This window comes from Dermacentor variabilis, chromosome 2 (genome assembly GCF_050947875.1).
Source record: "Dermacentor variabilis isolate Ectoservices chromosome 2, ASM5094787v1, whole genome shotgun sequence".
NCBI classification, from domain to species: Eukaryota; Metazoa; Arthropoda; class Arachnida; order Ixodida; family Ixodidae; genus Dermacentor; species Dermacentor variabilis.
In genome coordinates, this window is record NC_134569.1 from 58,040,690 (window position 1) to 58,054,979 (window position 14,290).

At 43.0% G+C, this 14,290-nt stretch overlaps 1 protein-coding gene across 3 annotated transcripts in view; it reads right to left on the reverse strand.

Moving 5' to 3' along the window:
* LOC142571930 (uncharacterized) overlaps window positions 1-14,290 on the reverse strand; it is a 107,939-nt gene that overhangs the window by 69,781 nt on the left and 23,868 nt on the right. For all 3 annotated transcript variants that reach the window (XM_075680657.1, XM_075680658.1, XM_075680656.1), the window contains 5 exons: window positions 13,512-13,602; window positions 12,754-12,876; window positions 7,855-8,043; window positions 2,461-2,595; window positions 2,140-2,295 (listed from right to left, as the gene is read on the reverse strand). In XM_075680657.1, coding sequence (XP_075536772.1) covers window positions 2,140-2,295; window positions 2,461-2,595; window positions 7,855-8,043; window positions 12,754-12,876; window positions 13,512-13,602 — 694 coding nt within the window. The remainder of the gene's footprint in view (window positions 1-2,139; window positions 2,296-2,460; window positions 2,596-7,854; window positions 8,044-12,753; window positions 12,877-13,511; window positions 13,603-14,290) is intronic.

A 14,290-nucleotide genomic window follows, 5' to 3' on the forward strand; every position in this document is an offset into this window, starting at 1 on the left:
CAAACAGCTGTTTACGTGCGTGATGTCGCACTGAACTACAGAAACCGCCGTCGCGCACTCCCAAGACAAATCTTAACTAACGGTTTTAAATTAGTAAACGTACATATTATTTGCTTCTAATCAAGATAAGTCAATAATATTAGAGTGTAAACATTTTATTCACTACAATAAAGTAATTATGCAGCGTGTGCCACGAAACCTGGCAGTAAGCAACCCTGGGCGTCGCACCAGTCGCATTGTTGAAATCGCAATCATGTGAAATGAGCCCTCTAAAAATCGCATTGCGACGCGTGCGACAGCACCGATTTTCGTCGTTGCAGTCGCAGCATGTGAAACAGGCTTAAGAGATCAACAGTTGCGTACCGTTCTTCAATATTCAACATATCCGCATCGCTACCACTTTGCCGCCAGGTGCATGCGTCATCTGCATAGGCACTATTTAATAGCTGCTAATAACAAAATTGGGCAACTACCAGCCCTGGGACTTTGCCAACATAACTTTGAGGCTATACGCTAGGCATATATAGTCAATTTAGCCCAAGTGAAATTTCGTTGTAGTTGGCCTTGAAGGCCTAATCACCGCTGCTTCATCAGGTGTGGGCGACTAAAGTTACAGTTTGGTGCCGAATCAACACGGATCTATTCACAGCAGCCGTGCAGCACTCGGAAAGACAACAAGCCACCTTGCAAACGAAAGCAAGAGACGGTGGATCAATGAGGAGAGTTGGAGGTGTAGGAGGTGTAATGAGGAGAATGAGGTGTAGCGAGCGTTGCATGAATTTGCCGTGACCTTCCAGACTTCAGATTTTTTGACAGGTGGCAAATTACGCTGAACCTGACAATGAAACATCACGGATGGCACCTGATATTTACCAGCAGCGCCAGCTATGCGCAGCGTGGCGATCAAGTCACGTGATGCGCAGTCTTTTCGTCTGTCACGCAGATTGGCCTTACAATAACCTAACTGCTCTAAAGTTGGTTTAGCCCTTCTGTATTTAAAAAAAGAAATAAATACTTTCTGTGCAATAAATAAAAGAGTGCCACAATACACAGGCCCATTATTAAACTTAGAACCTCAGTGGTCTTTAGTACAACAGAACGTCACTAATTCATTAGTTTCACAGGGAAAGCCAAACATTTGATTCTATTCAACAGAAATCCTATTGATAAAAAAAATATTTTTCAGGCCTTCATACATATACTAAAACTGAGCTGCAATCAGTGTTGGCATACTAATTTGGTGTTCCCTCTGATACGAGTAGACCATGCTGTATATCTTAATTTCTATGTACCTAAGTTACTGATAGTTTGCAATATACTTGTTATGCAATGCTAGGAGGCTTCCGAGCATCTACAAAACTATATTTTCTTGCCCAAAATTTGTAAGCATTCAATTTTATGAAAAATTGTCTGATATTCAATACTTGATTCGATAATCAGCATTATTTTTTTCTTTGATTCAACATTCGAGTAAAAATCTACTGTTTGGTATTCATATACCCCAGGTTATAAATGGACTGCACTGTAATTACAAGTGAAGTAAATGTAAATCAGCGCCTTTATCTTGTGTTACTACTTATTTAGACAACTGCATTAATTTTGACTCAAAACACAAATACTTACCCGATCTATGCATGCACCCTACATCATGTAATCAGCTGCATATAACCTCGCTGCTTTCTTGCTTATCCCGCCTCTTGGTAAATAAGGCTCTCGTGTAAAGGCCATAGCGTCAAAATTTTGAAATAATGTTACACTTTGGTCAGCATCTGTTAAGGTTTTTCAGCGTGATTTTTCCTGACTAGACAAGATTTCATCAGACTCTAGACTTCACATAAACATCTTTAGCCTTTTTTCAGTACCAATCAATCATTTCTTGCGCAATGGCACCACAGAAAAAGCCCAAGACAGAAACGAAGACATGATAAACATAAGCATCATGTTCCAGGCGCCTGTGTTCACCATGTCTTCTTTTACATTTAGTGTTCTTTCTGTGGTGCCAACATCCAAGAAATTAAGTTAATTCGTCCAGCTCTCCATACTTCCAGTACAAAAGTTAATATTTTTGTGAAATAAACAACATGCAGTTGTTTTTGTGGTTTTTCACTTCTGGAGTTCACACCAATCAAGCAGTCATACCTCCACAGTGTACTTCTCCAGTAGCCGTTCGCCATCATCCAGGACCAAGTGACAGCACCGGTATAGGTTGACGATCAGTCTGTTGTAGTTGTTCAGAAAACGTAAAAAGCTGTGGGGAGTAGCAACAAGTATGTCACAGCCGTTGATGATTGGTATCTGGAGAGAGCAGAAAAAGAAAAATAAGCTTGAAGGTTGCAAGCAAGCTCCTATAGAAAAGAAAACTGTTTTGATCAACAAAGCAGTTATTTATAAGAAGACCTTCGCTATATATGAATTTTACAACATATCGCACACTCCGCAAAGGAAGTGAGGAGTGCTCACCTCTTTTCCAGCTTCTGACCCTCCAGCATAGAGGACGCAGCACTTAGGACTTTTGTCCTCTTCAACCAGCAAGTTAACCTGTTCGTAAATGCGGTGGGCTCCTTGCCATGTAGACGTCAAGATCAGCATCAGGGGCTGCGAAAAAAAGCCTGCTATTTCAGAACCTGCAACATCTATTAAGCAGCGAGCACTACTGCAAATATCAGTGCGCCCCTAGCAAGAGTGAAAGTGGCAATGGCAGACATAAACAGAGACATTGCACCATAAGGATACATTACAGAAAACAACACCTACACTAGCTAACACACTTTCTTGCAGTACAGCACTTCATGCATGTGAGCACACATCTTATTTCGTTAGTCAACTATTTGTTGCTTTTCTTTTTTTTCTTTTGTTAATCTAGAAATCCGCGGACGATTGCGAAAAAAAGCTGCGGATAATTAACATGCAGTCATATCACAGTTATTTTTCAATATTTTTACATCATTGAGGAGAGGTTTGCACATGCATTACTTGCAATATGGTAAGTTGGAGATAGGTTCTGCTGGATATATATTGTTCATGCTCTCTTAATTTTTCACGGCACAATTGCCGATTTGACTTATGTAGCATTATCCACGTGTCAAGGGAATCAAATAAACATCGGCAGCACAATAAATGAACCTTACATGCTTCTTGTCACATTCTGGCTTAATTCCATCTGAAGAAACACTTCATGTGAGAGAGGCGCGCGACACTGGCTATGCGGTAAAGGCGTGCTGCACGGTGTGTGCAAAACACAAGCAAGTGCGGCACACAGGTGAACACAGTGGCGTGCATTTGTTTCTTTTCAAGGATTTAGCTATTTTTTCTCTTTGGGCACAGACACCCAGTAGCCAGATATAATTTTTATTACCGAAAATGCAGCATGAGAACATTGTAGTCAGTGGTTTACTTTACCATAAACATACACAAATGATCATGGTGCCACAGCTGCTCATTGTTGTATCCACTACATTGTTAACTGAAATTGTTATAAGTGGTTTCGACTGTATTCTAACTATTTGCATACAGCTACTCGACAGGAATCCCAAACGTGTGCAAATTGCTCACACCTGCAGTAGAAGGTAGAATAGTGAAGTGTTCTATGAAAACTCGTCTGGCGAGGAAACATATTGGTGCCAAAAAACTTGCACTCGCCAAGTATAAAATAAAAATAAAGAACAGACGTTTCGGGCCCCGTACGGGTCCCTTGATCACAATGAAGATGTAAGCATGGGCGCACGGCTATTTATGGGTGAGGTGGCGCAGCATTCGGGTGTATATCTCGAGAAGAATACCCCGCATCCTGTTTATCGTGTGTCTAATTGATTGGATGTAAAATGATTCTAAAAGCAAACGGGCAGAGAAGTGTTTCTCTTTTGCGATGATGGCTGCTGAGTCCCAGTCAATGATGTGTCTGGTTAGTTGGTAATGTTCCGCCAGGGCCTTCACAGCTGTGTGGCCCTTGGCGACATCATTCATGTGTTGTTTCAAATGCCATTTAAAATTTTCGCTCTCGCCGATGTACGACATGTCACACTCCTTGCGTGGTATCTTGCAAATCACTCTCGGGTAGTCCGTGTGTTGCAAAGGGTCTTTTGCGCGAACCAGCTGTTGGCCAAGTTTTGTGGAAGGCATGTGGGCGATTTTAACACTGTAGCCCTTAAAAATTTGTGCAAGGGCTTCACTTGTTCCCACTGTGTAGGGTACTGCCACGTGCTTCACTGTTTCTTTGACCGTTTCACGGCGTGGCTTCGCTGATTTTGCGCTCCTGCATTCTGAGCAGTTGTACAGAGTAACCATTGTTCAACAGGTCCCTTTTCACAACCTGTAGCTCTTGCCTATGTTTCGTGGAGCTGGAGCAGACGCGAAATGCCTGAGAAAAGAGTGCTGCTGCGACGGATCACTTTTGCCTAATTGGGTGCGCCGAGTCAAAGCTCAGGTACTTTCCCGTGAGCGTTGGCTTTCTGTACACACTGGTCCTCAAGCCACTTGAAGTCCTCTCTACAAGGATATCCAGAAAGGAAATTCGCCCATTGCTTTCCTCTTCAGCCGTGAACTGTATACTCGGCTTGAAGGAATTTAGGTGCTCGAGGAAATGTGTTGCGTGCCGGCGAGGGATAATGCAGAAGCAGTCATCCATGTATCTTAGAAATAGCTTTGGTTGCGTCTCGAATGAGGATAAGGCAGCACTTTCTAGATCCTCTAGAGCAATGTTGGTGCAAACGACGGGCATAGGCTCCCATCGCTGTGCCGAATGCTTGCTTGTAATACTCCTTGTTAAAGGTACCCTGAAACGCTTTTGACGATTTTCTACAAACGTACTGAGTTGTTACAGTAGGTCCTTCTGATCATTAATTGACACATCTAAGTGCTTCGCGTAAAGCATGTAATATATTATAAGGTTTTAAAAATGCACATCGCTGCCGATCGCAGCACACTGCTCGGCGGAATTTTAAGCCGCCCCTACCCATATGACCGAAATCACTCATATGACGCCAGTGGGGCGAGCTATCCGATTGGCTGACCAGGGCGCGTGATCGATAATTTTTCCAACTTTATGGTAAACAAATGATCTTCATAATAGTTGGAATGTTAGTTAATTTGTTTTTATAAAAAGAAAGTAACATAAAGAGAATGCACAAGAACAATTTTTCAGTACACTTAAGCACTTCCGGCAAACAGCAATGGTCGTCTGCTTGTGTACAACGTACTCCATTTTGATGAGAGCTCTGCAGTCAGAGTCGGTCTCAGTCTTTTCGCGAGCCCTATGATTCGACTTTGTTGCCTTGTTGACTGCAAACGTAGCGACTGGCAATATGTAAAGCTGTGACATCGTGTCCCTCTGCAAGGCAGCGTACGAGCGAACTGGCTGCTGCGCATCGGACTGCCGCTATCCGATCGGCACCAGGATTTGCGCGTTTGTGGCCGTCACTTTACACCGGGAGATTACTAACGCAATAGCGTTTCGCAAGTCCGGTATTAGGGCAAACACAAGCGCAAGGGGACAGGGTCTGGCCGCTTGACTGTGCCGTAACGGAATGTGCCATGATATGAGCAGAAGGGCAAATGTGAATGGTCTGTATGGTGCAGCCACCTGGTGGCACAGAGCTCAACCATACACAGTAGCAGCAATGAAGTGTATTCTTCTTTGCTGCTGGTGTGTATTTTTCGCAGGAGTGTAATCATCAACACTATAAATGTTTAAAATGTTTTACACTTGGTTAGAGTAATATTAGCGCTTTGTTTGGCTGATTAAGCGCTGCGCCAACAAGTGTCTGGACTGTGCAGACCGATCAGGCCGCACACGTACGTCTACGCTAAAGTTCCTTCATCAGCTGGAGTTTATGCCTCCAGTCATTTGCCGAAATGATCAGCTTGCCTGTGGTTACCGGAATACCAGACACGTTCGGCGCTACGACAGATTGCTCGCAATGCACACTGCCTCGATAGCTCGCGCTTGGGGTCGACGGCCAAGCGGCTAGCGGAGACGTCTTGCGCGGGTGGGGGCGGACTCAAAAAAAAAAAACGGAAGTGGACGATGTGACGTCACATCGTGACGCAGAACCAGTGAAGGCGGAGCTTAGCCCCGCTCGCTCAGCAAACGAATTGAGGAGGAAAAGCATGGCTAGGGAGGAGGGTAACTTGTAATCGCTTGTAGCTCCATTAATACATAACGCATCACTTAAATTGTGGTGCGAATGTTCTACTTAAGCTGTACCCTACGCGTCTACAAAATTTGTCCGAACCGTTTCAGGGGGCCCTTAAAGACGAAGTATGTATTCTCTAGGCAAAATTTCAGAAGGCAGCAAATGTCATTAGATTCGAACGGCGTGCGTTCGGACAAAGAAGAGTCAGCCTCGAGAAGTTTCCTGCAGCATTTGACCACACAGTCAATAGGCACGCATGTAAACATTGATTTTATTTAAAAGGAGATCATGACTTCATCATCGTCAATGGAGGCGCTTCTTATTTGCTCAACGAAATGAGCGGAGTCTTTGACGAAAGTGGCCGTGAGTCCTGCAAGCGGCCTAAGAATACGGTGCAGGTAGCAGGTCAGTTCGTACAGCGGTGAGCGGCGTGTGTAGTCCATAATTATTCGTACCAGGACATCCAGCTTGTGAATTTTCGGCAATCCGTAGAGCGCAGGAGCCAATCCGTTGTGGCAGAGCAACCTGTAGTAGAGATTCTTTCTTTTGGGGGGGGGGGGGGGGGGGGTGAGGGGACAAACTTGAAAACTTCAGTAAGCAGCTTCTGGAGCTCAGATTCCACCTCTTCATTGGATCCCTAGCGAGTTTAGCATAGGTCGACATGTCCTGGAGCAGCCCATTTATCTTGTTGACGTAGTCCAAGTGGAATTTCCCTTGTCCGCGGGGAGGATGACTATGTCCTCGTTTTCTTTTAACCGTTTCAATGCGCTTCTTTTTGCTGCCGGCAACATCGTAGGATTTGTCCTCGCAACTTTCGAGATGATCCCAATTGCACGCGAGCGAGCTTCTTCCCTTAGACTGGGCTCAACAACTTGTACTGCTTGTTCCACGGCGCAAGTCAGCAGGCCGACATTTGGTTGTGTGCCGATGTTGTACTTAAGGCCGTGGCTGAGCAGAGCATGCTCTGCCGGGTTGAGCCTGCACGAAGATAAGTTCTGAACACCTAGTGTGCCTGAATTATCGTCATTTCTTCGTAAAAGAAGGGAGAACTTGGAATCCTGGCATGCTGACCTTTGTTCCCACGTGGGGAGTGCACGTTTTTTGGCACCACCTAGAAGGTAGAATGCTGCACTCGCTCCACTGCAGAGGAGACTGAGCAGAGCATGAATGTACGTCTATTTGTCATTTTGCAGCCAAGCTGACAGCATGTTGCTTATATTTCTGTTGGATGTGCTACGATGCGCTCATGTCACATGTGAAATTAATGCAGTTCTGTGCAGGTTCTGAGGATGTGAACTTTGAGCAGAGCAGACCGAAAGCGGCACTTGTCTAAAACTGTCTATTCACATGCTTCACTGTCACCACTGATGCATTTTAGGTAAACAGTTCTCTATATTGCAATCAGCATCAATCTTGCTTCAAATTTCTCCCCATTGCCCTTCACACCTTGCTGCGCCGAAGAGCATAGAAGAGTGTGAGGCTTCATTGAAGGTAAAAAAAAGGAGTGTGATATTGCCCTTGCCCCTGAATGCGTTGTACCATATATTTTACATGAGGCTATTATACGTCAGCAGCTATGTGAAAGGAGTTAAAATTGCACTGGCAGACATTCATTGTCTGTGATGTGTAGCTGATGAAAGTAATGCATATATCACTAAATTTCTTAACACAAGGCCAGCAGTTGGCATTTATAGTCGCACGTTTTGAGAGCTACTTTACTCACTCCACAGCCTATGCGCAGTTCATCGTAGTCGGTCTCGGTGGCCAATCTTGACACGAGTGGTATCAGGTAGGCAAGCGTCTTGCCTGTGTGTGGTGGGGCTACTGCCACTACATTTCTGCCGGTCAGAACTGCAGGCCAGACTACTGACTGTATGCATGATGGGCTGCGGAACCCCAGGGAACGCAAGCGCTAGAGAGAAAACAAATCAGTTGAGCTGCAAAAAACTGGGGGCACCACCAAAACCTTCTCTGCAAAAAAAAAAGAAAAGTAGAGGGGGGATCCCTCCAACACACAAAAAGTATAAAGATCTGATATAAGGATCTGCTAACATTGCAGAAACAGTCTAATAGCCAACTAATGGATAACTGTGAGAGAGGGAGGGATGTGCACTTGTTCGAAAACAGCTGTAATAAAAATGGAAAGAAAATTGATGGGATGGGCACATACCGTCGAACCTCAGTATAACAACACGGATATAAATAATTATCGAATATAATGAAGTAAATCTAAAAATTTTACTAGAAAGCATTAGAACATAATGAACACATGCTTAAACAAATATTGAATATACTGAAAACACTTCTGTGTCAGATGTGAATTTATTGTAACAAGGTTTTTATATGCAAAATCTGAAGATGTCTTGAAAGCACGTCAAAGCTATGTACTGGAAAACACCTAAGTGTGGCATATAACCCATTTAGTGTCCCCTTACATGGTAAAAGCCCTGTATCAGTCTTCTGAGTCAGAACAAAATGTTAAATCACCACACACACATAGGAAAGCACGTATCAGTCATGTAGTGCCACACGTAAGTATGATGTTTCATTATTTACCATAGACATTCAAATAGGACAGGTGTGCTAGCTGTGTCATTCTGTGACATTTAAAAGACTTGTCTAGGCAGCATGTGCAATGAAATAAAACTACATAAAAAGTTACTCAAAAGCCAAGAATTTTCACAAATTTGATCACGCGCACTTGCTCTGTAGTTTACGGTAACCATTCAAAGTAAAACAGTAGTTGTCATTAGTGCACACTCACTAAAAGGTAAAGACGAGCAAAAGCATCCCTTCAATGGAAGTGCAAATTCAAATTTACACACTATACAGACATACACACAGCACAGAGTAGGTTCAAACCGAAGAGTTTGAAGAAGAACTATCGAAGAACTATCTTCTGCTTATGACTATACAAATGAGCTGCAACTAATGCAACTAAATAAAAGTAAAGGTGTTCCAGGAGCTAGACAAAACCTATCTTTTCAAGTCAAAAACTTGCACCACAAGTCTATTTTGCTTTGTTTTTTCATGACTATATACTGTACATACTGTACACACAGCCTCATGTCAAAGAAAAATTTTAATAATGTCAAAAACAAAATTCACGCTATTAATGCAACTGTGTCCTCTGACCACATTATGAACTTGTTCAATAGCTAGGTCATCACAGTAGAAAAAGAAAACAAAAACAAAGAAGTTATATTCTGTGGTATTGTCATGCTAAAACTATATGATTATGAGGCATGCCATAGTGGGGGACTCAGGATTAATTTCAACCACCTAGGGTTCTTTAATCTGCACCCAATGCCCAACACACAGGCGTTTTTACATTTTACCCCCATTGAAATGCGGCCACTGCAGCAGGGATTTGATCCCATGACCTCGTGCTTAGCAGCACAACACCAAACTCACTAAGCAACCATGGTGGGTCATCACAACAGAAGGGAAACTGATATTGTGACCCCCTCATCAAGTCTCTGATTATTCAGGCTGCTCCGTATATGCTAAACAGAAGTTTTGGTGGTACCCTTCCAGCTACCCATAGTGTTTGACATGTGGTGATAAGACATACACAGCCAGCTGCTTTATCACCACTGTTTAGAGCGCAGATCTTAAGTGCCCATTCCTGCAGGGTGCATCAGCGTTCCTTGGCATAACTAAGCAAACAAGCACAGCGAAGGATGAAAGAGCGAACGTAGAGTGGAGCGGGGAATGAAAGACGGCGAGAGAGAAGAGAGTGCAAGGAAGAAAGTGGAGGAGGAGGGTGCAGTGGAGCCATGAGGAGGAAAGTGGAGGAGGAGAGCATGGTGAAAACGGAAAAGTGTAGTGCCACACAAGATGGACTCTGCAGCAACAATGGCTACAAGATGGTGCAGGAGTAGCGCACATCATCTGCTCACTGATGCCGCCACCGATACTACATATGGAAATAAAGCACTGCATGAGTGGAGGCACGTCTGCGGCGGCTGCTGTATTGCACCCATGTGTCACCCACGCTCTGCCTCTCGCGATTAGCGAGGTAGTTGAGCCACACTTCGCTCCTTTGCAATGTCATTATGTGCCGCACAAGACAGATTGTCTGCGCCAGCCAATATAAATAGCGGAATGAAAACACGTACAGGGCTGTGCTCAAATTTCACATTAGGAAGTATCATAATCATCCGTGAATTTTTTTCATTGTGAACAAGACTCCTATAAAGATAAAACAGCAGCTTTCATGTGAGATATTAGTTTAGTGTTCTCCTTTACTATAATCATTAGGGGTATGCAAATACAGTTAAACCTCAGTATAATGAAGTAGGCAAAATTGGCAACTTGCTTCGTTGTATCAAAATTTTGTTGTATTAAAATTTGACCTTTTATGCAAGTAAGCACAGTTGCCACTCAATTTTCCCACTTACATGGAAAGGGGCCGCAGAATTTTCCAAATTATCCAGCGATAGAAAAAAGCAAATTTGAATGAGAAAACAATTAATTTTGATGAATTTGTGGGCCAGCGTTGACAATTCATGCCACATTTATGATATCTTCGCATCAGCGGTACGAATTAAGCAAAGCCAGCCACGCTTTCGCATGCACTGTGCTCCTGCTAATAGTGTTGCCCGCACTGTGATGACGCTATCATGAAAAGCACTGGCAGCGGGGAGCGAATGCTTCGTCTGCCTCTCGCTTCAACGGGTCAACAAAACTCGGCATTACGTATGCAACCTTCCATGCTAAACGCATAGAAAGATAGCTTACATGATGCTACACCGTCTCGGCATGCCCATTCTTTGCACATGCGGCAGATTACCTCTAAAGCAGGGTGTGCCACTGCATATGCGCTCAGCCATGCTTACAGCCATGCACAGCCACGGCCAAGACGCATGCCATAAACCATGACGCACACCAACTTAGCCCCCCACCCCTCGCGTACACTTGATCGCGTTACCGCAAGCTCGCTCCCCTCCCTCTTTCCCTTTGCTCGTGCGAGGAGGTGGCACTCGTAAAGCTGCCATCTTTCTTTCTCAACTTTGCACACTTTCACTCGCACCTAAAGCACAAAGTGTGCGGGGCATCATAGGATCTTATCGCACTTGGACTCTATATGGAACATAATGCGGCTTCACTTCCTTGGTCGCTCTTGTCGTGCTGCCTGAGCAATTTGTAAGGTGCGTTTGCATGCAGCCGTTTGTAATTCAGTCATTTGACCATCTGTGTCTGTGGAAGTTTCCATTTAATGTCTCGGCATTCCTTTACTGCGGAAGCAAAGTTTCGTTATATCGAAGTCACATACAAATATACTTTTGTTATATTGAGTTTTTAAATGCATAGTGTTCTAAATGCATGGTGTTCTATGGACAAGAGGTTATGAAAAGCTAAATACTTCATTATATCGAGAATTTCATTATATTGAAGTTCATTATATCAAGGCTCAACTGTAGTTGCAGAAGCGAATCTAAGTGATTGTCGAATAGTTTTCGAATAATGAACAGCCGTTATCACAATTAATATAATATAGATGTACACATCCTCATATTCTTAAAGTTAGCAATTTTTTGTCATTTCACAGTACGTTATGAAGCGGTTTATCAAAAGCACAAATGAAGCATTAGAAGCAGACACGCAGTTTCTTTACATATACAGAGTGTGCGAATGATCACTGTATAGCCTGTAAGGTATGGCTACCTAAGCGATGTATCCAACTCCACTACACAAGTTCTGATGTTTTATGTCTATACTATGGCCACGGGGATGAAAATTTACCTTCCTTTTTATCTAATTTTATGTTTAATTGGGTGCAGTTGATGTTTTGAAATATTTGAAAGGTATTCATAAATTTGGCATGGACACTTAAGAATGCTTACATGTGGGAATGCGAAAGCATTATACCATTTGTAGGCCTTGGAACACCATGAAAGCGCTCATGACGTGACGTGGCGCCACCTCCTCCCCATTGGATACACAGTCACGTGCCCAATGATACATGCACTACACCACACCTTTAGTCAGCCAGATGGCTGTGACGTGACGTGTGCAACGATCCACGCATTAGGTGCACCTTTAGCCAGCCAGAACCGTGGAGCCGCCGTGGCATCGGGGAAGCGTGCTCATCTTGCACCCCAGAGGCCTGGGTTTGTTTCCCACCCAGATCGAGATTGACAAAATTTCCTTTTCAAAGCCATTTACTTTGTTTACAGGAACCTCCCTAAAAAAACTTGACGTCAATCCGAGCATTTTTTTTACGTGCTTTTACTCTTTGTGCCGTGGGCCATTTTTGGTACCATCTTTCATTCACACCGTCACCGACAGGTTTTCACATAATGGGGCATATATCCACATATACAATAGTGACTATTCAATTTGAAGACCGAATCAAATAAGACACTATTCGATTCAGTATTCGAAAGTTTTGAATATTCGCACACACCTAATGATAATCTTTGACCAGATGAAATTTCATAGCATCATTGGCTTCAAATGATAGCTTACAACTTTGTAATTCTGAAGTTCAGTAGTGCAGCTATTGCATTCTAGCTATCAAAGTAAAAAAAGAGAGAAGGATACACATTACAAACATTACTACATTTACAATATCGACGCCACAGCCTTTCTGGAAGTTGAGTTGAAATTTTCGTACTTCCTTCAGGGTAGCATCAAAGGGTGTTTGGTCCAAATTAGTTATGGGCTTACGCGCCCAGATGCCATGGCAAATGGCCCGAACTCTGGAGCATGCCAGCTGGGCCGGTAGCTTGCAAGAATCCTGTAGAAGACAAGAAAAAAAAAAAAATACAGGGCAACTTTCAGAACTGCTTGTAATATCAACATTATGCATGAAAAGTCAGAACACACCTACGTAAAAAAGAAAAAGGGTCTTGAAGTAAAACTCTAACTTTGCATGCACTGTTAGATTTAGTTATGAGCGAGCGCAGAAGCACTTTCTCACTTATATAAAGTGTCCATAATGCATCATGAAATCTGGCGACACTGAAAAGACAGCATAAACCTCTCTCTCTCTCTCCCCCTCAAAAAAAAAAAAAAGTTACGAGCAAGAGCCAGCAGGCATTCTCTACTGGCATTCATGTGTAATTAACACAAAGGAAATAGGTTTTTTTTAAAGTTCAATGAAGTAGATGGGGCACATTTTTCCTCCATCCTAGGCTTATTCTAACTCATAAAGTATGAAGAAAGATAAGGCTGCAGATTACACAAAGTACAGTCATGCTGTACAGCCATACTGACTTACATAAGAGTCATATTGATCACATAACAGTATGTTAACACAAAGCACAAGAAAATGTTGGCTGGCAGAAGATCTAGCCCCTTTTACAGCTTTGACAAGATAAGGAGCAAAAGTTTATTTTAGCATGTTTTTGCTATACCAGTGTATGAACTTACAAAATCAGCACTGAAGTATGCCGAATCCCCGAACAGTGTGTAGGGATCCAGATCCAGTGGAACTTCAGCAAAGCTTTGGAAGTCATGGCGTCTGTTGTACATCAACCAAATGACAAAAAATAATAGCCGCATAAACAAATGAAATTAACTTTCACTCTCTTGTGTCGCTCATGCAAGAAAGAAGAGAAAGAGCAGGAAGTGACAGGAAAGGTCGAGAGGCTGGTGTAAGCAAGCATGATCTGGCCTGCTACTCTGCAATGGTGGAAAGGAAAAACAAAAGTAAGGAATCAAGACTGCAGCAAGACCACTGTACATAATGCAAATGGACAACCCTGTGTATTTATAAAGTCATAAAGCACAGTTCATGGGCTGTATCCCTCCCTCATCACTTTCGGTGATATTTTCACCTGACAAAACATTCAGCTTGGTGCCTCACACTATAGTAATGGCAATTTCTCAATATCACATTTCTGCAACCATTTGTGTCAATGAACAAGATAATGGCACAATGTGAAGGTAACGCTAACAGAAGATCAACATTCCCATACATGAATTTCTTTTGTCGCATAAACTTTCTTTGCTTAGCCAATTAGTGTACACTGAAAGGAACATACAGCCTAAAGTGACTTAGCGAGAATACAAGCCTGGCATCAAGTAAAGACTAGATAACTAAATGGTAAAGAAAAAATCCCTTTGTCTTGAGCAAGCCACCCATGAGTCAAATGCGGCACAATGCAAATAAACAAATCTGAAATAATATGCTGCACAAGGGTGCATTA